Source organism: Aristolochia californica, unplaced genomic scaffold, assembly GCF_029961685.1.
Source record: "Aristolochia californica isolate CCGP_79_NKW_82.1479 unplaced genomic scaffold, dmAriCali1.0.hap1 SCAF_11, whole genome shotgun sequence".
NCBI classification, from domain to species: Eukaryota; Viridiplantae; Streptophyta; class Magnoliopsida; order Piperales; family Aristolochiaceae; genus Aristolochia; species Aristolochia californica.
Genome location: NW_027181782.1, coordinates 10,944,934 through 10,971,590, shown reverse-complemented (window position 1 = coordinate 10,971,590; position 26,657 = coordinate 10,944,934). Strand labels below are relative to the sequence as shown.

Here is a 26,657-nt window from a genome sequence, read left to right as displayed (position 1 = left end):
AAATCCTAGCCAATACTACCCAAAAGACCGGCCTATTAGGATCGGAAGACATAGGTACTTAACCCAAGCCATAACATCACACCTCACCTTCACGACCTGACGACCACAGCGGCACAACGACACTGGCCCGACCTCGATAATACCTAGACGCGACCTACCAGTATTTTAATCCAGCCTTTTCACCCGTGCAATGACAATGGCCTGACCCAGGGCTTATCACAAAGACCTACCAGTATTTTAACTTGGCCTTTGCGCATCCTGGGACTCAAACTCACGACATGGGAGCCCGCTCTGATACCAAATGTTAAGCACCTAGCCAATACTACCCAAAAGACTGGTCTGTTAGGAGCGGAAGACATAGGTACTTAACCCAGGAGCATAACATATGTATCTTTGGATGAGACATTATTATTGAAGAAGAGGTGGTCTCAGTACCTTTTCTCATATCATAATTTATTTGACTCTAAAAAATATCAAGGTTGGGACACCATGAGAGTCGGTGCCCGAATTGGGACACCATGATAAATTTAACTCTCAAAAATATCATGATTGGGATACCATGAGAGTTGGTGTCCAGATTGGTACACCATTATAAATAAACCCACTACCCCCACCACCTCCTGTAATGGATTTTATTACTCCTACCACTTGAGAGTCGTTGTCCTATGGAGGGACACGGTGGTGGACACTTCAGAGCAATGCCGATAGACACACTACCTACAGAAGATAGAGTGTGCCCTACATACAGCGTTAGGACTGGAGTATGGAGCAATGTCTTATCGGCTAGGAGTGATTTTTACTCTCACTTATACTATGCCAGCAGAGTCTCATAGAAGGGCGCAACAACATGAGGGGGAGTGTTAGAAGATGTGCCATTTTATACAAAAAGATTCTATACATCATTTGCAAGAAGCTGGAGTTCATGATGTTCTCTCACCCCCAACTTGAGGGGGAGTGTTGGAAGATGAGCTCCAGCCCACACGACCAAGGAAAGCCAACATATCTAAGAGTATTATAAGATGGGTCACACGACTAAGGAAGGCCCACAAGATGGGCCCAAGCCCATAAGAAGTAGGACCCACCATGATTACCACAAACTGGCATCCTTATCACATAAGTTGGAAGATCAAGAAGGACTCACAAAGGAATTTTTATCTTATGGTCACATCCTAGAAGAGTCCTAGTTTGAGTTATGTTTGTCTTTTATCTATATTGAGTTATTTAATTATGCTAGGACTTATCTTTAAGTGTTACAGTTTGGGTGTAATTGGGACCAAGGTAGTTTTATTGTAATTGGATTCTACTACCTTCCTCTATTATAAATAGAGGTTCATGTACTCTAATTATAATAAGTCAATGAAGTCAATGAAGTATTTCTCTTTTTCATAAATTCAACAACTGTGCAGTCAAACCCCAATAATTTGCTTATCCAGTGTTGTTGTGGTAACGTCGATATGCGTGGGGTGTTGTGCTTGTTGTAGTACCGCCACAATACCGCCACCTGAAGTGTCACACTCCACAAAAAATAAGGCCTCAAAGTCCGGTAATTGCAGGACCGGAGTGGAAGCTAAAGCCTGCTTGAGTGCCATGAAAGATTTTGTTGCTACAACCTCCTGGACGAAGGCATTGCACTTGAGAGGATTGGTCAATGGATTGGCCAGTGGACCATAATTCTGTATAAATTTCAGATAATAACCTACGAGCCCCAAAAATCCTCGTAAGGCTGAAATGTTGTGCAGTTAAGGCCAGTTGGGGATTGCTGCAATTTTTTCTGGGTCCACTATAACACCCATTGCTAAAATGATGTGGCCAAGATAGGCGACTTGGGCCTTTCCAAAAGAGAATTTGGAGCGCTTGATGAAGAGGTCATGTGCTTGGAGGAGTTGGAAGACAAGCCATAAGTCTTTGAAATGTTGTGCTCTTTATTTGTTGTACCTAAGAATATCATCAAAGAAAACCAACACAAATTTGCGGAGATAATCACGGAATACCTCATTCATCAAAGCCTGAAAGGTGGATGGTGCATTGGATAACCCGAAAGGCATCACCACGAATTCGATGTGTCCATGGTGAGTACGGAAAGCGGTTTTCTTGATATCTGGCGGTTGCATTCTGATTTGGTGATAGCCCGATCTCAAATCCAGCTTGGTAAAAATTGTTGATCCATGCAATTCGTCCAAGAGCTCGTCCACCACTGGTATGGGAAACTTGTCTTTGAAGGTTTTTACATTGACTTCCCTGTAGTCCACATAGAACCGCCATGTGCCATCATGCTTCTTAATGAGTATAACCGGCAAAGAAAATGGGGAACGACTGTTGCGGATAAGGTCCTGTTCCAGCATGGTCTAGCACTACCATTCGATTTCATCCTTCTGAAGGTGTGGATACCTGTAAGGTCTAACCACCACTACATCTGATCCGGCTTTTAAACAAATCCAGTGATCACAGTGCCTCAATGGGGGGAGCCCAGATGGCTCCCGAAACAAGTCGGTGAACTCCTCTAGTAACGTGTTCATGTTGTTGGCCGGTGGTTGCTGCTCGTGCAAGAGGTGGACATGGGGGGGCGCCTATAGCATGACTGCCCCTTAACAACACTGGTTTGCCTTCCGACACAAAAATTATTGTTAACGCCAAGAAGTCCCACAAAATTGGGCCTAATGTTTGCAACCACTTAACCCTGAGAACCATATCAAATCCTGTATTAGGAATGACAAAAAATTCAGTGTTAAAGTGAGTGATACCAATGGAAAATTGTACCTCCCTTTGAAGCCGTAGCTCGGAACCTTCTCACCAATGGCGACTGAAACTATGGCAATTGGGTGAGGTTGGATCCCAAGTCAGAGGTGTTTCATTGTTGTCACACTAAGGAAGTTATGTGTGCTGCCCAAGTCCACCAATCCCACCAGTTTGGCTTGCACTTGCATGGTTTTGGCTGACTTCCGTCCGGTAATGGCATGTAAGGAAATTTCTAGTTCGGCCCCCTCTAGAGTATCTTCGGGTGGTTCTTCTTCCTCTGCCACTGCTTCCACTTCCAACCAAAACAATCTTTTACATCGGTGGCCAGCCCGGTAAGGTTCGTCAAAATTATAGCAGAGGTTCTTCGCTCTTCGGTCAACTATTTCCATCCCGATTAATTTTCTGATATATGGGGTTATGGAGTTGCTGATTCTAGTGGCTGCTGCCACAATATGGCCAACCGTAGGTTTGGGCGGTGGCACTAGTGGCCCTATCACTGGAGGCAAGTAATTCCTCCTTCCTTGCCACCCGGGTGCACTGGTTCTCCTCCCTTGCTAGCCAATCATCATGTTCCGAATATGCTGTCTTGCTTCCATTGCCCGCGTCAAATTCATCGCTCTCCCCAAATTAGTAGGCGCATGGAGCTCCACCTCCAACTTCAACGAATCGTTAAACCTTGCTGTGAACAGATTTATATGTTGGTCTCTTCGAACTAGGTGGCTGGCTAGAGCTAATTTTTCTTGAAATTGAGTATGGTATGCTTCCATCGACCCGGTTTGTCTTAACAAGACCAAGTCCCCCAAAGGGTTGCTATAAGCTAGCGGTCCGAACCGTATTGTGCCTAGTTCCTTAAAATCTTCCCAATTTGTGACCAGGCAGTCCAATTCCACCTGATGGAACCAGAGTTGAGCTTCATCCAACAAGTGGAAGGCAGCTAAGTTCACTTTGTCCATGCTAGATGTGTCTTGGTGAGCAAAATATTTTTCACATCGGTGTAGCCAGATTAAGGGGTTGACGGACCCGGTGTAAGTAGGGAAATCAAATTTGGCGTACCTGGGTACTGACCCTCCACCTTGTGTTGGTAGACCATTGGGCCTTGAATGTTGTTCTCCCCATCTGTTGTAGGAGTGCTCTTCCATCCTTCGCGTAGTGTCTGGAGGTCGGTTTAACCCCACCACTATCTTAGAAACTCTGCTTGTGATTTGTTCCATCATTTCTAACATTCGAGCGGCATTTTATGTCCTCAGTTCCCTGGCAAGGTTTCTTAGCTCTTCACTTTGGGACTGGTCCCCCATGTTACCCTGCTCTGATACCAAGATGTTAGGGTCCCTTGTCATGGATCTTGTAACACAGCATGGGATAGAAGGATCCAGTGTGGAGCGGGAGTGGGCCCTCCAAGTTGTTCTGGTCTGGTTTAGGTCATAACCCTTCTTGGGTTAGCGAACCTGGTATGAACAGCAAAGCACTACTGTTCTTCAACTGAAGTGGTTATCAACCCACGGGTACTCTCGTCACTGATGGCAACTGTGGACTGTTGGAAGTTGGCCAGATCGGTACCACAGCTCTCTACTGCTTCCCGGTGGACTGGGTATCCACCCTATTGTGCTTGGAGGCAGAACAATGGGGAACTTCTGGCTGGCCAAGGTCTGAGCAGCTCCTTGCTGTTCTTGGCAAAATTTTGGCAGCACCTCCCTACTATGCTGGCTCACTCAGAAACCCCCTCTGTTGTCCCTGCTCTGCAATAGGAAGGCTACAACCTCCCAGCTATTCTTCTGACCAAACCCAGCAACAACACCCCGAGGTGCTGTCATGTCTGCAAGGACTCTCAGCTCTGTTGTAAAACACAACGAACAATAGCATTTGAGATCAGAGAAGGTTCGTGTTGCTGTTCTGGGATTAGATCTATAAAAAGGGGAAGCAATAGAGGTAAAGAGGGAGAGATTGGAGGGGTAACTAGAGCTCAAAGGGGAACACCAACCCTGAGCTCGTCAAGGAGGACTCGGGATCCTATTTTTGGCCAAAATGAACTTGTCTTTTTATATTCCACCTCCCCCCCCCCCCCCCCCCCCCCCCTACATATGCTTGATGCTAACCATAGTTTAAGGCAAAAATTACAAAAATGCCCCTGAGGCATAATTAATCTTGACTGAAATAAAAATAGAAATATAACTAAAGGACTCAGTACCTAGTGACTCAAACGTGGTGCCGCTGAGTTACATGGCTCACGATCGAGTTCATAGCATATACCCCCCTGAATTGGCTAGTTGGGCCTCATGGAAGAGAGCACCAGCGTGAGGGGAAGTGTTTGGGCAGAAGGATTGCCATTTCATACAAAAGGTTATATACATCATTTACAGCAAGCTGGGAGTTCATGATGTGTTCTCTCACCCCCAGCTTGAGGGGGAGTATTGGAAGATAGGGCCCAAGCCCACACAACCAATGAAGGCCCACATATCTAAGAATATTATAAGATGGGCCACACGACCAAGGAAGGCCTACAAGATGGACTCAAGCACATAAGAAGTAGGACCCACCATGATTACCACGAGCTAGCATCCTTATCATATAAGTTGGAAGATCAAGAAGGACTCACAAAGATAACCACAAGCTGGTTGGAAGATCAAGAAGGACTCACAAATATAACCACGAGCTGGCATCTTTATCTTATGGTCACATCCTCATAGAAGAGTTCTAGTTTGAGTTATGTTGTCTTCTATTATATTGAATTATTTAATTATGCTAAGGCTTATCCTTAATTGTTAGAGTTTGGGTGTAATTGGGACAAAGGTAGTTTTATTGTAATTGGACTCTACTACCTTCCTCTATTATAAATAGAGGTTCATGTACTTTGATTATAATAAGTTACTGAAGTCAATGAAGTATTTCTCTTTTCTATAAATTCAACATTCTTCTTCTTCTTCTTTTTCTTCTTCTTCTTCTTCCAAATCCACTTTCCCAGCCCTTGACTCATCTCCAAACTCAAGTCTCTAAGTGTGTGGCTCAACTTGTGGAGAATGGCTAGACGAGTTAAAGAGTGGAATGATAACATTGCTCTTGCATGGGATCAGATAAGAGTATAGTAGAAGCAACTAGGAGTAATTCATTGCTACAGGTATCTATCTAAGTAATGACAGTTTTACATAAAGTAGGAGAATGAAATATAAGACGTGGGAGAGTGGTGTCAATACTCGAACACTAAAAATATTATTAAATTTGAACGAAAATGAAGGGAGCGATTAAGGTTTACATACCTCCTTCCCCTATTTATAACTTAAATAGTAATAAAATTTATATCCATGTTAGCCTATAAACCCTAGGAAATGATATTTCCATAAAGTAAAATAAGCCTAATTAACTCAAATTAATATTTTCCAACACTTTCCCATAATTTAGAGCATATAGCTTCAACATGTAATAAAATTCATCTCCTAATTACCATTATAAGCAAAAAAAAAAAAAATGGTCTTCTACATAATATTTGTCTTCAAAAAATGTTGTTGACTATGTGGCTTTAAAAATCTTGAAAAACAATGTGGCTTCCATAGTCTTTGGCTCTTGAGCTTGCACTAAGTACATATTATTTTCTTTCTACCCTTCAAGCTAGAGAATATTTGTCAATATTTCCAAGTTAAACATAAAAAACTACAACAATTATATTTCTCCATCTCCCCCTTTAATAATCGACCATTTTGAGGTGTCCCAAGTGTAAACACTAAGGAAAACATAGACTCTCACAATACAAATGTAAACCCATGAAAAGTTAAATGTAATATTGGTGACAATATAAGAAAAGTCAAAATTGACATGAAAAATTTCAAACTCAAATTAATAATATCAATCGCTAAGTAAGAAAAGTTTGTTACTACAAAACAACAATAGAAACCCACTAAAACCCACTTTTAAAAGTGAAAATAAATATCATTAAGGACAAAAATACCCATATAAGCCAACCAATCCAAAGAACTTGAAAAAAGGGATAGATACAAGCAATTCCAAAAACTACGAGAAAAATATTCTCAACATAAAATTTGGATCACGCAAAATAAGTCCAAATAGAAACAAAGAGTTCCAAAAAATCTAAGAATTGGTCTTAGAAAAGTAAGAAAAAGTCTAAATAATACAAGATTGAATGAGGGATAAGTAGAAAAATATAAAAATATTGGACAACCAAAGTGGCATAAGTGTAATAAATAAGATAATCTACAATCAAAGTGTATGATGATAAGAGACACACAATGGTAGAACCATCAACAGACTAACATCAATATGGACCACAAGATTGGCCACTTCTTTGATCACAACTTTTAACTATGAGAAGAAACCATCTAAGCTACCATGAAACCAACTAGAAATTCCAGCACACTAGAGGGGAAAAGAATGGCAACAAAAAACCTTTAACATTGTATGGTTACAATTTAACACTTGCCAAAATTTTGACTACACCTCCCTACACCCCCTCATGGTATATCGATATTTGTTGATATATATGCACCATGATTTGTTGCCAAAACAGGGTGGATACAAGTCAATAAAGAATATAATATAACAAAGAGAATCATGGATATGTTACAAAAATGCATTGACAATTGTCATAATTTACAACATCAATAATATTAAATAACATTTCACATCCAAAGTGTCCAAAAAAATAGTTCACAAGCTTGTGTGAGTATATTTTGTATTTGTCTATTCTATTAGGTAGGAGAAAACTCAAAAAATTCAAAACCGAAATATATGTTCCAACCTCTAGAATGGGTAGTCACATTTCATTAGAACAATTAATTTTTATGACAATATGGAGGAAACACTTACAAAAATTGATTAGAGTATAGATAACATGATCGTACACATATTGATTTAGTGAGGTTATGGTTAAGATCAGTCAACTCTATTGCTTGTAACCAAATACTCTCCAACCCGAACTCATGTCCCGACCTTAATTTTTCCCTTGTGCTGCATAGGCCAAATTAGCAGAGGCATCAACATGGACCTGATGTTCCATGCCAGCCTGAGTAGCAATGCATTGCTCCTCCCTAAGAAGTTCACTCAAACAGGCATCCAGAGATGGCACAAGATGACGATTCATCAGATGAGAACAGGCAATCTCAAACTCAGGACGGAGCTTCATCAGGAATTAATCTCTCTTGTTGGTCTCATGCACGGCTTGAACAACAAAGAGAGTAGAAAATGGAACGTTCTCATAAACGATGTCGGTATAGTCAGGTCAAAGATTTTGAAAACCCGAAAATTATTCTTTAATGGAAAGGCTTCCTTGTGTGAAGTTAGACATCTCATACTCCACTTGAAAATGCCGAGCCGTGCTATTTTGATGATAAACCTTGTGGATGTAATTCCACATATCCACTACAGTTTTATAGGACATCAGATTAAGAACTAGGTGAGGCTCAACAGAGCCAAGTATCCAGGTCATGATCCTAGCATCTATGGTGGTCCATTTTGACAAAGCTTCGGCTTCACGAGGTGCAAGTTTACACCCATCTATATGACCTCATAATTTTTTTCACATGACAAATAAATAGAATTGAAATGCCTAGACATTGTAGTTCTTACCCTGAACCGAATAGAAGAAAAATCTAACTTGTTCATTGACATGATGAAGATAGCAAACCGAGAGCAAGAGTTGCTGAAATGCAAGCCCCACAAAGATGTTTTCCGAAGGCAACAAAAATGTTGAAACCCTTGCTGAAAATTCCAGAGCTACCACCACTAAAGTGACCAGAACCAAGGTCACCAAGCTGCTGAATAGTAGAGTAATAGAGCACGTTCAGCCCAGAATAGATGACCCACACCAAAAAAAAATTTGAACAGAGCCTTGACTCCTTGAACAGCAACCTTGAGCTTCAAGTTCACGTTCAGCACAGAGTAGTTGAACCACCACACCCATAAAATAATTTTGAACAAAACCCTTGACTCCTCGAACAAAAACTTTGAACTTCAAGCTCACGTTCAACACAAAGGAGCTGAACCATCACACCCAGAATTTTTTTTTAACAGAACCCTTGACTCCTCGAACATAAACTTTGAGCTTCAAGCTCACGTTCAGCACAGAGGAGCTAAATCACCATGCCCAGAAAAAATTTCGAGAGCAGCTCGAAGCTCTGATACCGTGACAAAGATTTCTAGGTGAATAAAGTCTGATGAGAATAGCCAACGTCCACCCCTGAAGGCTGACGGAACAGCCAAGAACAAGAGCTCCAAGCTCTGAGTTTGCGTGGACAGAACCACCACCAAAGGAGGCTGACGACACAACCAAGAACAAGAGCTCCAAGCTCTGAGTTCCGTAGACAGAAACACCACCATAAGAGGCTGACGGAATAGCCAAGGACAAGAGCTCCAAGCTCTTAGTTCACGGTGAACAAGAAGACACTAGAGAGGCTAGAAAAATGGGAAGAGAGAAAAACAGCAGTGTTGCTTCCCTCTCATTCTTTTCTATTTAAACTTAGGGTTAGGTCAATTACAATGCAACCCAGCCCAACTAATCCCTTTCTAATTAACCTATGTACATATCATTATTTATACAACAAATGTTAACATAAAACCTATCTTATATACATTCCAACATATCTTAACAAATGCATGATCATACACATAGATTTAGTGAGGTTATGGCCAAGATTGGTCAACCGTATTGCTTGTAACCAAATATTCTCCAACCCTCTCACCACTAAAAGATTTTAAGTTGAAGCTTTGCTAAGTATTTTAGCTATTATGTATGTATATTATGAATCATTAATAAATGAAAATTCTACTTTAATTAAAATTTTTACAATTATGATGTGAGAATGATTTATGCATAACATGTATAGTGGTTTGTGATGCTCAAACTATCAACATATTATGCTCATTTTTGTTCATTCTATGTTATGATTGTCATGTTTGTTCTATGTTATGATTGTTAGGAACCTATTAATAATGTCTAGCTCGACGAACTCAAGGTCCTCGGGTTCCACCTCACTATTCCACCTCCACAACCCCCCCACCCACCCGCACTCCCCTCTCCTCCTTCTTCCTCTCCCCCCTATTGATGAGTCACTTTCTTCAACATCCCCAAACTAGAACATAGACGAATCACATTACATAACTAAACATTCATAGATCATACAATCACATTTGTATACATATAAGAATAAAATAAAATCTATGTGATAGTCCAATAGTATACTCCCAACTTCATGCTGGAAAATAATTCTCGCCAAATGGACACAATCCTTTAGCACTCTAAATATTAAAAAAATCTATACTTAAATAATAAAACAAAAATTGTAAAACTTGAATAGCATAGAAAAGTATAGAAAATAGGCACAATTAATTAACAAGCTAATATAAAATTATTCCAAAATACTCTCTCTCTCTCTCTCTCTCTCTCTCTCTCTCATGAAGGAATTCATTCTATCCCTACCCTCAATCTCGGCACCTCCCCACCCCCGGGACACTATTCCTCCGCGTGCTTATTCCCTTTGGCCCCCTTCCCTCTTCCCTATTGTCCTCGTAACCTGCGCACACTCTGCTCAACCCCCTTCTCCAGTCTCCCCTTAACCCCCCTGTGCAATGCCTCCATGGTCAAATGAAAGAAAACTCAACACTGCCACACCTCATCACCGGAGTGCCAAGAGCCATTGGTTCTCTATCGTGGGAGGGATCCCTAGGTTCTTTGGTGGTAAGGAATGAAATCATTTTCATGCAACCCTAAATCTAATTATGCTAGCAAAATGTATTTCTACCTATAAAAATCGCAAACTTTCCTGGCAAAGAATCATTTTTGCTGAGAAAAAACACTTTCTTCAGATCACATCAAGACTGCTGACAGAACTAATATCTATCCGACAGAAAATAAATTCCGAATAGAAAATGAACCTGGGAAAATGTTTTCTTTCCCAGGAAACACTATTCTCAATCTAAATAATTTTGCAGACAGAATCCAAATATGTTTTTCTGAGAAAAGTAAATTCTGTTGAGAAAAAAGGATTATCGTAAACATCATACTTGATGAAAATTATAATTTTCCAGGAAAAATCCTTTCTTGAGGGCGAGCAAAAGGATTTGTTTTAACTTGTAACTGTATTTTTTCACCAGGTGTGGTAACTTTGGGTGGTGGAAATTATTTAGCCGGTAGAATATCCACTGCAAGAAGTATTTTTTTAGTGTAATATGTACTTTAGAGGGGAGCCAGAATGCTAACGAGACAGTTTTACTTAAGAAGGAGAAAGGAATCGATCGTTGGGAGACGAAGTTTAGAGAGCTGCAGAGCGAGAAAAAAAAGGGAACAGTAGTTAACCAGGATCAGGTTCCTGTGACTTAGATGTGATACTATGTTAAATACAAGAACTGAAATTTACAATGACCAACTCTAACGTTTGAGAGAAGGGAACGGTAGAGTTGTTCAAACAACTTTAACTGTGTAAGAGAGGTAAAATCTCCTAAAAAAATCCCAAGTACCGAAGGTTGGCTTCAGCTGAGTTCTCCAGGTCAATCTGGCAACTTGTCTTGATCTTCTGTTCTGAATGACAAGTCACTGATCTGAATCGGTGACTGCCGAGTTACTGCTTTCACCATAAGCCTGTATTGAAATGATTTAAAGCTAAACCCTGAACTACTCTATGAACTGTCCCTAAAGTACCCTCCATAACCTAAAACTTTAAAGCATAAATCGCAATTGGGTATTATGGTGATAATCATTTTTTAGCAGGATGTCTTCCCTTGGTCGTAATTCAGAGAGATTTAAGTAATTTAGTGGATCTCTACTGTATATATGCAGGTTTGGACTTGAGGTTGTATACACGAGTGACAGACGTAAGGGTGAATGAGCAAATACATGCACGTACTCTTATACATAAACATCATGAAATATAGTAAGAAGTTCATAAATTTCTCATTAGGCTTTTCGAAAAGTAAAAGTAAGAGTCACATACCTTTACTAGTATAAAAGATCTCTTTATGCTCAATGACCTTGAAAGTAGAAAAGAAGGAAATGGGTCCCTCCCTCTCTGATCATTGTCAAAACGTCTCTTTTTTCCAACTCTCTCCTTCCAGAAACGGGGTATATATGTATATATATACATAGAGGAACTTAATTCTCTGTTCTAATCTCCACTTTGATTTCTTTTCACTTTGTACGAATTCAATATTCCATTTGTATTTGTGCTCTACAAGAACCTTGCAGCGCAGTAACTACACTATCTTAACTCTTTAAAAATGACGTGATCTTTCCAGAGGTTCAGCGATGCAGGCATTCCTTCAACCCTTTTCCGTTGCGAGAGGGAGGGACCCTTTGCCTTCTTTAAATTCGGATACATCAACCTCCAATCAGGTGAACTCTACAGCTAAGTTTAAAATGCTATCAGCAAATGATCATTACAGTACTAATGATGCAATAACCCTATCGACTATATATTGGATTCAAACCAAAAGATAAATATATATATGTAATTGGTAAGAACTGTTCGGCTCTTCTCATCTCTTTTTTGTTTGATCTCAGATCAGATGAAAATTGTCCATGTTACTTTCTTGGCTCTCCGATGTCAATAAAAATAAACTAATTCTAAACTTTTTATCGTTTGCTTACCCGTCCCGCTCGCTCTTCCCCTTTCTTCCTTCTTCCTTCTCTTCAATCAAATCTTCCACTTACCATTTTCTTTCTAACTATTTGTCATCTTCATTCTCTGATCTCTTCCAACTTTCGATCTTACCCCTTTGTCCTTCTCTCTCACTTCAATCTCTTTCTCCACTACAGCACTTGCTGAGAGGGCAAATAAACAAGAGATCAAAGAAAATAGAGAAAAGAAAAAAAGGGAGAGAGTAGAATTAAAGTTGAGAAGAGACATGGAAGCAGCCAATGAATGAGAAGAAAGGAGGAACACCGTTTTAGTCTTTTTGTCCATGTGTTAAGCCAACATCTCGGCCTCTTATGAAACTACATAGGTAAATTACCTTAAAATTTTCCACACTTCATAAATGCGCATATTGTAAGATTCACATACAGTTGTTTGATATTATTTACTGCAAAAAAAAAAAAAAAGCTTCTCCTCTCCTTTAGCAATAAGTTAATTTTATCATTATTTAGAATAAAATTAATGAATTTATGCTAAAGTGATTTTTTTTAAAGACACTTTGAGAAAAACATTTATTCATCCCTTTGCCTGCCAAGAGCAGGCATATTTATTAGATAGGCCAAAATCTAGTACAATACAAATGGGATATTATTTTGTACTGTTTTGTAATGGTCCCTGACAATAATTTCTCAAAAATTGTCAAAGAAAAGTATCCAGTCATACAAATAATATCCAACTCACTAATAGAACATAAGAAAATATCCGTTTCATTAGTCTTTAGTAGGGATAGATGTTTCACATCATCCTGAACACTAAGGAGTTTTGAGTGATTCATGTATTATATAGAGAGATATCAAATGATAAAAACGAATTATGGCTCATAACCTTCCACTGATCCGCTAATGCCATTTTTCTCCAACCGAAACCTTTATCTTTTAATTCTCGAATGCAGATCAATCTTCAACTGTTACAATTCAGAGGAGGCACTTTCAAGGTGCATAAATCATTATTTTTTTAATATAATGGACTGTAGTCTTACTTGTAAACATTTTTATACATATTGATTAGGAAATTATCTTCGTGACAGACCTTGCTACAAATGCAGAATTTCAGGGGGGAAAGAAATGCTCTCTATTCAATAACTACAACTCTTTTAATGCCAGATTAGAGTCCCCTAATCAGCTTTAGTGGTTGCAGTACCAAACCAAAAATGCTAGGGAGTCCTTAAGTTTTATTTTTTTATTTTTTTATTTTTTATGGTTGATATTGTTCTTAAAGCACTCCTCTAATGGCTCAACCCCTACTGATCTGTACATGTTCACCATTATGTACTACCCTTACTCCAGCAACAAACTTGTTCCCCATAACCTGAAAAGTATTGGATCGGAAGCTAAGGACCCTTTAGAGTAACCATTTCTACAATGGGAATAACATTGCCTAACTATCTTCATCTGGATCAAGCCACATAAGGTCACCCTTCCAAGCATAATGACATAATGTTTAGGCTGAGGAGAGATTGTGTTGATCTTCTCAGACAATAGGTTGTCCCCAGTGTGGTACAGGCCAGAAATCTAAAGGGGATCAATCTTTTAACAGTTGCACAACGTAAGCAAATGAGCCTTGAGAAGGAGAAAAACAAAAACAAGGTAGAGACATTGATAATGAAAGGCAGAAGAAGAAGCAGAAAAAGAAAACAGAAGAAGAAGAAGAAGCAGAAGAAAAATAAAGTAAAACAACAAAAACAACGAGAGAAAGAAGGCGAGACCCAAGGAATCAAGACATAATACTCAAGAAGTCTAGTTAAGAGGAGACCATTAGACGGTTTTTCTGTAATTACTGTGGTACCTTCAGTAGAAGGACGAGTACTGAAATTGTCGACTTGCGATTGTCGCAACAGAAGAGTCTGACGAAAGCGGACATTCAAGGACAATACTAGCCTTCATTAAATTGGAATTTGAAACAGTCAGCTGTTCCCACCAAGGCCTCCCATTGTAGAGACCGAGCAATTGATTTTCTTCTGTACCTTTCATCGCTCAATAGCCAAGGATACTATTGCAGCTGATGGGTCTCAAAAATGTATACTCCAAATAGAAAACTCAACTTGAAGTACAGCTAGCAACGCTTGATAGTTGAACTGCCTTTCATGTCACAAAGCTGAAAAAGAGGAGACAGCCTCTCATACCCTCCCGGTCTCCCTTATGTTTTGTACGTATATGAAAGTTGGGATTCCAGAAGAGCAGAAGAAACCAATTATGAACAGTATAGAAAAATGTGTACAATCCGTGTAGTTCTTCGTCCTCAAAACTCAATCCTCAGTCCTTACACACTGGCACATTATGCCACATTTAACAAATTCTTGAGGGAAAGAATGGAAGATGGGCTGCGGACAGTCCGCGGAGAAATTTTAAGACATTTAAAATAAACTTGCAAAATATGAGAATGCGGGCATTTCCCGGAAGAGTAGACTCATCTTCCAAGTCTACAGAGAACCTCCCCATTTGGGAAAACTTAGACAACATATGTTTCACCAAATCAAATGTATCGTATGCTTGAACAAAGAAATCACCCTCACCTGTCTGAATTCCAATCTTTAGAATCATGGAAACATAATTTTCCGCATGCGTTCCCTACATACCATCATGAGAATCCGCCGGTGAATCAAGCAGCAAGAACAAATAAAAGATATAGCTAAAAACAATGAATAAATGAGGCAGAAACACATCCAGAACTAAGAAACAATTTCCAAAGTGAAAATAACAACACAAACAAGTCGTTTCAAGCATTGTATTGTGAAGAATAATAATGATCCCAAGGTCTGTTAATTAGCTACAAAGTCCCAGAGAAAAGAGTGGAGTATACTTATACCTCTTGCGCTCCATACATGGATCAAACCAGAAAAAGAAAAATGATAATGAAAGAGTGCTAAAACTTTGAAGGCCTCACAGAGAACAAAAATTGCGTAAGAGAAGCAATTCACCTTGGGCAGAATTGGAGCCAGGAGTGCAGGCAACTGATGCCTGTATATGTTTGCCCGGTAAGAAAGAGTACTGTAGTCACTTCTTGCCGATGCAGCATCATCAAGATTCTCAAGACAAAACTTGGGGGAATTGAAATTAATCTTGCCCCATCATGCGGATGCATGTGAATCTTGATGATGCTACATCTGCAAACAACGACTGTTAATCCATGCAACAGAAACGGCTAAAAGAGAAGAGAAGAGTAGGAAAGGAAGCCGGATTTAAGAAAGGAGAGGATCGAGAGAAGAGAAGCGCATCAAGTAGATTTTCTCTGGAAAACCCTCCAAAGGGACCCAAGAGGTTGCTGAAAAGGGTCCAAAAACTATGAGATCCATGCACATCTCCCCACTTAGTGACACGAGCGCGAATGACGTGGACTGTCGCTAGTGGTTAACACGTAAAACGAAGAGATGTGGGTCCCTAAGGAATCTAAAGTTTCTGTAAACTCAACAACACAGCCCACCCACCTGGAGAAGGAAACGGTGAAGGAGAGGAATAGAGAGACGAGATGTTCGAAGAATTGTCAACTATTTCCAGTTCATCTCCAGTCATTAGATTACAGACCCGGCAATGGTCTCGGCAGACATCGTCAGAATGGTCTGGTGAGTCCGGTCCGCTCTGGACCATTATCAACTGCCGGATTCCGTCAGAGATCGCCAAAAATGAGGGTTTTATGCTTTCGTCCTCTGAGCCATGTCGGATACCAAGATCTTACATGCTCAAAAGAACGCCAAACAAATACCGATACCAGTAGGAGGAAGCCAATGAAGAGGAGTAAAACCCTTCTCTTGATTGACCGGGAAAAAAGCGGAAACCAAACTCAAATCAGGCGAAACTTGACGAAAGCTGATTAGCAAATCCAAGATCGGAGACGGAGTGAACCCTAAAATCAAAAGGCAAGAGAAGCAGAAGGCCGGCAAAGAAGAGATAGAAAATAAAGAAGAGGAGATGTAGAGGGAAGGGAAGCCACATATAGAAGAGAGTGTAGAGGGGAAGACAGGTTGATGGAGATATATATAAACGATGTGAGGGTATTTCTTCAGGGTATTTTGGTAAATAGAAAAGGTGAAGTTTTATAATTGGCAGATGCTTAGCTGTAAGTGTACTGTGCAAAAAAAAAAAATTTCTCCGGTACCCGTCTTCCTCTTAAAAACCCTAACTCCGCCACTTCTTTATATAGTACCATTAAGGTTTCCTTTTCCTAGTGGTTTTTTCCCATTCTCTTCACAAATTCAAAAATGTCAAGTGAATACACTGAATATTTCGTGTACCACCTCATCCGGGAAGAGTTAAATATTAGGCTTGAAGAGCCACTTATATAATGACTTAGTTAAGCATCATTAAGCAGGGTCCTTTATTTAATACAACGAGGTTATAGGGTAATCATGTGTTAATTAATGTTGAAGATTAAGAAGATTAGAGCCATGTGCCTTGCCACTCACTAGGAAGCAGCCACGCCGAATGGATTAATAAGATACTTGCAACTAGATTCATCTCCTTTTAATTAAGTTGACTTAAAAAGAGGTATAGCCGTGACACTCAAATGTTTAACAACTAAGCAGGTTCTAGTTTAATTTCATGTATGAACCATCTCTCTCTTGATATATAGGCTTCACCCAGAGAGTTCGACCGATGGTCCTTTTTTTGTGGACCATCGGACTGCACGTTGCTCATTGTAAAGTTGCCATCAACAACTGAGCGTACAGGAAATCAAACACTGATCCGGATTCTGTGTGTATGCCTCATTGGACTCACTCGCCCCCACTGTACCCATTTTTTAACCCATCTTAAACGAGTGATTATAATTACAAGAAAGTAGCTTTAATTTCCTTTTGTGGAAACTTGGGAGTGATTTTACTTTTACCCGACCCAGTCCTGTGGAGTCTTCAGGTGTGAGTGGGGGAGTGTTTTTAGTCCTTCATAGAGATATTTTAGAAGCAGAGTGGGACCCATGTCATTAAGCCAAGTAACCGTTTGCAACCTGAAGCATATATATGAATAAAGAAATGAGGTCGAGGATTCCATGCATCAGGGCTTTCACCTGAAAGACAAGTCCCACATCCGTACGTGGCCTCTTCGGTTTTCTTTACTCTCATTGGTTCGTTTACCACTTAAGTTTTCTCGATTCAAAAGAAATGTTTTTTTTGTTTTTTTTTATTAATTTATTTTGGTACTCTTCGCGAATAATAATGGATGTACCTTGTATAAAAAAGGCGAAGGGGGGAATACTGGAACATGAAGCAGGTGGGACGAGACTCTCTAACTAATGTGGGCCCTGTACACGTGAACTGTACGAGAGATGATCGCCGTTGATTTTGGGCCACAACTTCACTATCATCACCTCGGGTGATTGGAGAGGAAGAAGATTTTGAAATAATAAACCTGAAAGTGACGGTTGGCATCAGCATGCTTCAATCGGGGGGCCCACATCACGTGTTACATCGGACCCACATGAGAAAAAAATAGCATTTCAAGCTACCTCAACAGCCTTTTCATAATTTAGGATAACATACGAGAGTCTCTAGAACAACCATCAAGGAAAAGGGAAAGCTTTTCGGAAGGAGACGAGGCTGCTGCTTTTTTTTTTTCTTTTTTTTTTTTCTACCTGAAAATTCATGGAAAATCTTTTAACTTCGATCGTCTCCTACCCATTCCTTTTTTAATGAAACAGGTTACAGCATCGCAATCCAAGGGGTAGACACATCCTGTTGGATTAATTCAAAATACAAGCTGTTGCAATCCAATATTGTCGGAAGTTCATCATATGCTCAAGCGGAAACGATTTCTCCCAAGAAATCAAGAAAAGTGAAAAAGTAAAATCAATGTTTTTGCTTTCGTGTCAAATAAAGCCATCCAAAGTGCCTTATCAAATCAAATAAAGCCATCCAAAGTGACTTAAAAAAAAAAAATCAATTAAAGCCAAAGAGTAATAGAGGTAGCAATCGAGTTACCTAGTTCAGACAATTTCCAAAGATAAGACTCTCACTTCTTCCTATAGACTCCACACTAAGTTAACCTTATTTGTTTGTTAAATTACTTAATTTTCTACCAAATATGCATGGGTATGATATTTTTACTATCCCCTTATGAGTAGTTTTATTTACAGTAAAATTTTACTTTCTTATTTCAAGAATGTTAAGTAAGCCAAATTTAAATTTGGGTTTTACTTCAAAGTCTTCAAGAACATGACGGAAGAAAAAAAGATGTCTTTTTAGATTGGAATGAAGTTTTTATGAGGCTTTTAACGTTTTCTGAAGTCATTCAAGTTTTCTAGATCTCAATCACTTTCCAAATTGTCATGACTGTTGGTTTGTCCTATCTTTATCTCTTCCCTTGGAACCAAAGCATCCTCTTAGGCTTGTTTTTTTTTCATTGACAACATTACAAGACATTCAGTTTGATTTGGTTTTCACCTCTGAAAACCCCTCTTTACATTGATTAGTATAAGAGAGCAGAATATCCATGGCCACAAAAGCATATGCACTCACCGCCAAAGAAAGGACAAGAAGTTTGTAAACAGTAGTTCATAGAGCTAAACTGTTCTATCTAAACTTCTTCAAATTATCATCAAAGTTTTTTGAAACAAAATAGTGGCTATTCAAGTGTCTGATATAGTAGTAACAAAAGATTTCTCCACAAATGGTCAATGAGGAAATTTATAAAGAAAGTCTTGTCAAAAGATGGAACGCCTTCTTGAAGCAATTTTTCTTAAATCACAAAGCACAAAAAATGGTGATTTCATGAAAACAATAAAAACTAAACTAATCAACCATATTCATATTCCTCATCTTGTCTAACCTCAAAATGTGGTTCCTAATATTAGTAAACATCATGTTACGAATCCAAGAGGTTGGCTTCTAGATAGAGCCAGAGAGAAAAGTTGGGTCGACAGAAGAGAGGGAGAATGGGCATGGAGAAGTGAAAGAAGGCAGACTCACTTATTGACAAGTGAAAGAAGGCTTGTGCCCATAAGAAGAATTGTATTTTTTATTGAATGAATAAAAGCTCCAAGAACTTAACAATGTATAGAATGAGAAATAATGCTACTTCTACTTTGCTTCTTATTTGGTACTAAGAGCTGGATGTTCGCGATCTTGGGTGTTAAGCCATCTCTTGAAGGCTTCTAGACTCTCCAATGATTTGGCACCCCTACTGGAGATTTCTTTTGATCATTCTATGCCTTTATTGAGTTGGTGCCTATTGCTCTTAAAATCACTTTTGAGATAATTTTGATATTAACAAATACTTAGGTCACTAATAACGTGTACTAAGAATGCCTTGCAACTCAAAAAACTACAAAGAAAATTCTACCAAAATATATGTCTGACCAACCAAGCGACCCATATGAAAAAGAAGCAAGCAACTCATTCTAAAAAATCTCTTGGATCAAACTACCTAAAGAATTCTTTTTTGCCTAGACTAGAGAGAGAGAAAGAGAGAGAGAGAGAGAGAGAGAGAGAGAGAGAGATGTTACTGATGAGAACAAAGGTTGGTTTAACTTTGTTATATTGTGGGACCCACCATAAGGACGTGGGCTAAATTTACTCTACTACAATGTGGGACCAACCATGGTGGCACAAGTTGGTGGTTAGAAGATCTCGTGGGACCCACAAGGATATCCACGAGTTGACAACTTATCCTAGAAGGGCAGGTGATTAGTGTTAGACTTAATATCTAATAATAATAAAATAAACATCATAGAAATAGATATTAAATCCTCCATAATTCTTCTTATCATGAGAGCCATATATATATCATAGAATTGAAACAAGAAGAATAAATAGAGCATACCTTTCATCTTGAAGAATATAAATAGAACTTGAAGTGCACAAGATAACCTTTGATAATTCGTTTACAAGTGATAAGCTTGCTCCCATTCAGCCAGACTGGGTGCGCAAATAGCCTTAGCCTCACTTGTAAGACCATGGAGGAATTTATAGATTTCCAAAGGGTGTGGCACTAATGACTATTCATAAGGATACATTCCCTTAGGAGAGATACATCCTCTAAGGAGAGATACATCTTCTTATTTGCAAGGGATGTGTCCACTAAGTCAATGCACCCAATTAATCTACCTCTATAGGGGGATGTGGTGGCCATTATTCCCTGTATTGAACATCCAATGACAACGCATCTAGATGTAGGCCCCCACGCCTATAAATCATGGTAATTTTATTTCATAAATAATATATTTGAAACCATAATTCCAAAAAACTCCCACTTAGTTTCAAATCCATTTCAAATTCTGATTTTCGAAAAAACATGAAAAATCAATCTTGACACATAAAACCATACCATGTGTTATGAACACAATAATATTATTATTTTATTATTTTCTTTAATTTACTTTATTTTATTTCAGTTTAGGCCACATGGGTATTTTTGGAAATATTTTATTTATAGGGGTATTTTTGTAATATTTTATATTAAACCCTAACAGGGTGAACCCTATTTAAGGGGTAAGAGTAATGAGAAAGACAAACATTGAGAATTAGGTTAAATCTAGTGTAAACAAGCTTAGAGTTCTCCTCAAAGAGCTCTAGGGTTTTCAAGCTTCCTTTTGCATGATCTTCATTCTCCATGTCTCCCTACAATTCCACCATGTCTTTCTATAATTCCCAATGGTCGAACCGGAACGTCAACAACGAATCATTGTGTTAGATCCGGGATCGTAACAACTGGTATCAGAGCTGGAACACAATAGGTTATTCCCCAGAAGAGTGGATGGTGATGCACAGAAAAATATCCCTAGAAGAATGGATTGCGATGCATAGAAAAATCAGAGAAATGCGGCGGATCGGCATTGAAGAGAAAAAAATACGAGAATGGCGTGGAGCCTATGTGAAAAATTTTCTTGCGATGAAGCAACTGGCTCCTGCAGAAAAGGTCACACGACCTCAAATATCCGACCATGAAATATGCGCACAAGAGGTAGCATACGCTATCTCGGACGGGCATAACGGCCAATCGCCAGAAAATTCAAAGATTTTGTCTTTTTTACCGGCCGATGTCCCTGCAGAAGAGGCAGACGTTGTTTTAGACAAGCATAAAGGCCATGCTCAGAAATTTTCAAAATTTCCCCGCAGGGAGACCCAAAGCCGCACAGCGAGGACCAAGATTTAGGGCATTCGGTAGGGTTTTTTTTCAAAACGTCGTCTATGGCCGATGATACTGGTGCGACCTCAAATCCGACTATGGGGGCCTCAAAAATCTCCAAGAAGGACCCTGGAAATCAGAAATCGGAGGGGTATGCGACCACAAACCCTTTGGTAAGGTTTGATTTGGGTTCATCCTCAACAAACCCCTCCTCACCGCCAGCAGAAACGATTCGTCCGACAAGGAGGTGTTTCCGAGAGCCCTCGGTCTCGGAAAATAACCAAGAGGCGAAGCCCCAAAGGGCTGCCCTTCGCCACCGGACACAGAGGAGGCTCTGTCGGACACAACTCCTGTGGGATTTGACTTCCGGCCACCACCTCCCACTCGCAATCCACCTCTCGGCATAACAGAGCAAACGCTTGTTCCAAATTGTGTGTGTGTGTGTGTATAGGGGGGGGGGGGGGGGGGGGGTTAAGTGTCTCAGATTTTTTTTTTTTTTTTGAGGGGCTTTGTTTTTCTGTAGACGAGCACAGTACCTATGTGGATGTGAATCTTCGAATTGCAGCTGTGGGGTTTAATTTTCTGGATCCCCTGTATGCTATTCGGCCACGAACTTCTATTTCGAATTTTTTGCTTTCTGTTCCGGGAAGCAGAGAAACACATCCGGCATCGTCTTGGCAAACTTACAACTGGTGTGTATGAATTTCGAGAGGGAAATTTTCTAGGGATGCCGGGAACGATGGCAAAAAAACTGTGGATGTCATTTTCTTCTTCTCTTGCTGATACCAGTAGTAGTGTTCTTGTCCATCATTCAATTAGCAACCTTGTGATTAATTTCATGGATGAATTGTCTGTTGCTCTTACCGTTGAGGACCTTCATGAACAAAACACTGATGACAAGGAGGGGGATTTTGGGAAGGCTCTGAAGAACTCAGCAAGGGAGATGGGAGTGAAGGGAGATGCCAGGGTAACAACCCAGGCCTTGCAAGAGACATTCAAGGATCCATTGGAAATATGTGTGAAGGATGGAGATGTTAGTGGTGTTATGTGTTCTTATAATCACATCAATGGTGTTCCCTCTTGTGCTAATAACAGGCTCTTATCTGCAACCGTTAGAGGAGAATGGGCTCTTCATGGATACATTGTTGCCGATTGTGATTCACTTGAAGTCATGCACCATGGTCACAACTGGCTGAATGATGAACCAAAAGATGCAGTACACAAACCTTAGAAGCTGGTTTGGTTCTGGATTGTGGCGTTTATTACACCAACTACGCCTTCCTTGCTGTCCAAAATGGCAGAGTCCGGGAAACAGAAGTGGACAAGGCCTTGAGAAATCTCTATGTTGTTCTAATGAGGCTTGTTTTCTTTGATGGAAGCCCTGATGGTTACAATTCACTTGGGAAAGAGGATGTTTGCCCCATAGATCATATCGAGCTTACTGCTAAGGCTGCTAGGGAAGGAATTGTCTTGCTCCAGAATAACCATTCACTCCCTTGGAACCATCAGAAGATGAATTCAGCAAGGGAGATGGAATTGGAGGGACGGTTTACTGCCATGATAGCAAGGGAGATTCTGCTCAAATTTTGCTGCAAAATTTGAGGAGTATATGATTGATGCTCAGGGACACTGTGGCTATTGTTGGGCATTTGGTGCCGTAGAATCGCTCTCAGATTGATGTTGCGTCCATCTTACGGTGAGCATTTCCCTATCTGTGAACGATGCATTAGCATGCTGTGGTTTTGAGGTGTGGATATGGTTGTGATGGGGGCTATCCTTATCGTGCATGACAGTACTTTGTTCAGAATAGAGTTGTTACCGAAGAGAGTGACCCTTATTTTGATGACATTGGTTGTGGACATCCGGGTTGTGAACCCGTGTATTCCACCCCTAAGTGTGCAAGGAGGTGTACTGTGAAGGACATGCTCTGGCAAGAGTCTAAGCACTACAGTGTTGAGGCCTACAGAATCAGTTCAGCTCCTGCAGACCTCATGGCTGAGGGTTATGTCAATGGTCCTGTGGAGGTCACTTTTACTGTATATGAGGACTTCGCACACTACAAGCACATTTCAGGCGGTGAAATGGGTAGGCCGTGCAACTTTACCAATGGGGACCATTGTAAGATTCTTGCTCCTGAGTATGAGAAAGCTGCATCTGTATTGAGCAGCCATGACCTCCAGTTGCTCTCGCTAAGGTTGATGCCAATGAAGAGAAAAACAAAGAGCTTGCACGTCTGTATGATGTGAAGGGTTTTCCCACACTTAAGATTCTGCGCAATGGAGGGAAGACTATTGATGATTCCAAAGGTCCTAGAAATTCTGATGGGATTATAGCATATCTCAAGAAACAAGTGGGCCCTGCAACCACTGAAATTAAATCTACAGAACATGCTCGTGACATCATGGATGAGGTAATGATAACTATTGTTGGGATGTTTCCTGACTTCACAGGTGCGGACTATGAAAACTTCCCAGCTTTAACTGAAGGTGATGGCATAGGCTTTCTTTTAGGTGATGTTGCAGCAGCCCAAGGTGACTTCCAGTATTTTGGCTTTAAGGAGGCCCAAGTGCCTCTCATTATCATACAACAAGAAGAGGGCCAAAAATTCCTCAAAGCAAAGTTGGAGTCTAACCACATTGCTTCTTGGTTGAAAGCATACACGGAAGGTAAACTTGAGCCATTCAGCAAATCAGCGCCTATTCCAGAATTTAAAAGTGCATCAGTCCAGGTTGTTGTTGCTGCTAGCCTCCAAGAGATGGTTCTAAACTCTGGACACAATGTTTTGTTGGAGTTTTCTGCACCATGGTGTGGGCATTTCCAGAAACTACTACCTATACTGGATGAAGTGGTTGTCTCCTTTCAAAATGACAAGGATGTTGTTAGTGCCAAAATTGATGTCACTGCAAATGATATCCCAACTGGTTCCTTTGGTGTGAAGGGCTACCCTACTTTGTACTTCTTGTCCTCCAGTGGCAAAATATCACAATACGGGGGGAACAGATCAGTGGAAGATATTTTTGATTTCATTCAGACGAATAGAGATCTGGTTGTAGAACAAGATGCTGCCACAGACCCTACTTTCGAGCTTGAGGACAAGCTCGTTCTTCCAGGGGGGTGTAATGTTATGAACACAATAACATTATTATTTTATTGTTTTTCTTTAATTTACTTATTTTATTTCAGTTTAGGCCACAAGGGTATTTTTGGGAATATTTTATATATAGAGGTATTTTTGTAATATTTTATATTAAACCCTAACAGGGTGAACCCTATTTAAGGGGTAAGAGTAATGAGAAAGACAAACATTGAGAATTAGGTCAAATCTAGTGTAAACAGGCATAGATTTCTTCTCAACGAGCTCTAGGGTTTTCAAGCTTCCTTTTGGCTTGATCTTCATTCTCCATGTCTCCCTACAATTCCACCATGTCTTTCTATAATTCCCCATGGCCGAACCGGAACGTCAACAACGAATCTTTGTGTCAGATCCGGGACTGTAACACCATGACCATATGCATTACCTTAAACACTTTAATATACATGTGTAGTTAACCCCGGCCTACACAATATATATCTTAGATATAGGCTGAGGAATAAACCAAATCCATACTCGTCAAATTTGCCAGTCAGCGGTCTCCATTCATAGCATACTCGGACCTGAACTCAGGGTAAAACTCTGTACCAGTTCGAGTATTAGCTACTAAGGTAATTGTGCCTAATCAGTACCATAGGCCTGGATAATTTAAACATCCAACCTTACCTTCCTATTGAGACCCTTCCGTATATACATACAAGTATATACCTAATGAAAAAGCTGGACATCAAGACATCTCACTGTCCATAGCATACTCAGTACCTGAGGAGCTTAGGGTAAAGATCTATCAGCATGAGTATTAGCCGTAAAGGAAACTATGCCTATGCAGTCCCATTGGCCTGGACAATTTAGAGACTCAACCGTCATTCCCTATTGAGACCCTCACATATACACGTACAAGTGCATACCTAATAGGGAAGCTAAATCTCAAGGCATACATTGAGTACTCATATTATCACACAAAACCATATGCATTCTTTTAAAATCATTCTTTCAAAATGGTCATTACATGGAATATAAATTACAACGTCATGACATAGTATGACAAATCAGTGAGACCACAATGCATAAAAAACAATGTTCTCCCACTTGGTCTCATGCTGCCCACATGGAAATTGAAACTAGTCATGGGAAGACACTTGGTTAGTGGATCAGCTAAGTTGTCCGGAGAAGATATCTTATAAATAACAACTTCCTTCTTCCTCAGCACGTCTCGTATGTAGTGGTATTTCCCTTCGATATGTTTAGCCTTGGAGTGACACTTCAAATCTTTCGTGATAGCAATAGCAGATGCGTTATCACAAAAGAGAGGAATAGGTCGCTCCACACAGTCTACCACTAGAAGACTTCGCAAGAATTTGCAAAGATAGACAACCTCCCTTATAGCTAAGTTAATAGCCACATACTCTGCCTCCATGGTTGATTGTGTGATATAGTCTTGCTTCTTGCTTTTCCAAGAAATGGCACCTCCCCCAAACATAAAGATAAAACCAGAAGTAGACTTGCGGGTATCAATACATCCTTGATAATTGGAGTCAGAATAACCAATCAATTCCAACTTGTCCGCTTGATAAGTAAAAGCATATGACTTTGTTTGTTTTAGATAGCACATTACCCATATAACCCCTTCCCAGTGAGTGAAACCTGGATTAGCCTAAAATCGACTAAGAACCCCAACAACATAAGCAAGATCAGGTTTTGTACATATAAGAGCATACATAAAACTCCCCACAGTAGAAGAATATGGATACTTAGATTCGTCCAACTTATCTTTGAGGTGAGAAGGACAATCCACCTGACTCATCTTTTTAGTGCTATCATAAGGTACTTTACCTTGTATACAGTTGGACATGTGAAAAAATCCGACTAAGAACCCCAACAGCATAAGCAAGATCAGGTTTTGTACATATAAGAGCATACATAAAACTCCCCACAGCAGAAGAATATAGATACTTAGATTGGTCCAACTTATCTTTGTGGTGAGAAGGATAATCTACCAGACTCATCTTTTTAGTGCTATCATAAGGTACTTTACCTTGTATACAGTTGGACATGTGAAACCGATCCAGAAGACTGATGATATACTTCTCTTGAGACAAACTCAATTTTCGCAAAGCTTTATCCCATAGAATTTTAATGCCAAGAATA

General features: G+C 39.9%; 1 protein-coding gene and 1 long non-coding RNA gene across 2 annotated transcripts; one reads left to right on the top strand and one right to left on the bottom strand.

The window, feature by feature from the left end:
• Positions 1–12,152: 12,152 nt before the first annotated feature.
• Positions 12,153–15,395, bottom strand: LOC137944838 (uncharacterized). Its single transcript, XR_011110858.1, has 3 exons — positions 15,283–15,395; positions 14,878–14,932; positions 12,153–12,493 (listed from the first exon to the last, which is right to left on the bottom strand). It is a non-coding gene; the product is annotated as an uncharacterized lncRNA (long non-coding RNA).
• Positions 15,396–22,157: 6,762 nt separating this feature from the next.
• LOC137943615 (protein disulfide-isomerase-like) lies at positions 22,158–26,365 on the top strand. Its single transcript, XM_068789073.1, has 4 exons — positions 22,158–22,634; positions 23,212–23,503; positions 23,599–24,518; positions 26,354–26,365. Exons 1-4 carry the CDS (start codon positions 22,158–22,160, stop codon positions 26,363–26,365), a joined length of 1,701 nt encoding a protein of 566 aa, XP_068645174.1.
• The last annotated feature ends 292 nt before the right edge of the window (positions 26,366–26,657 follow it).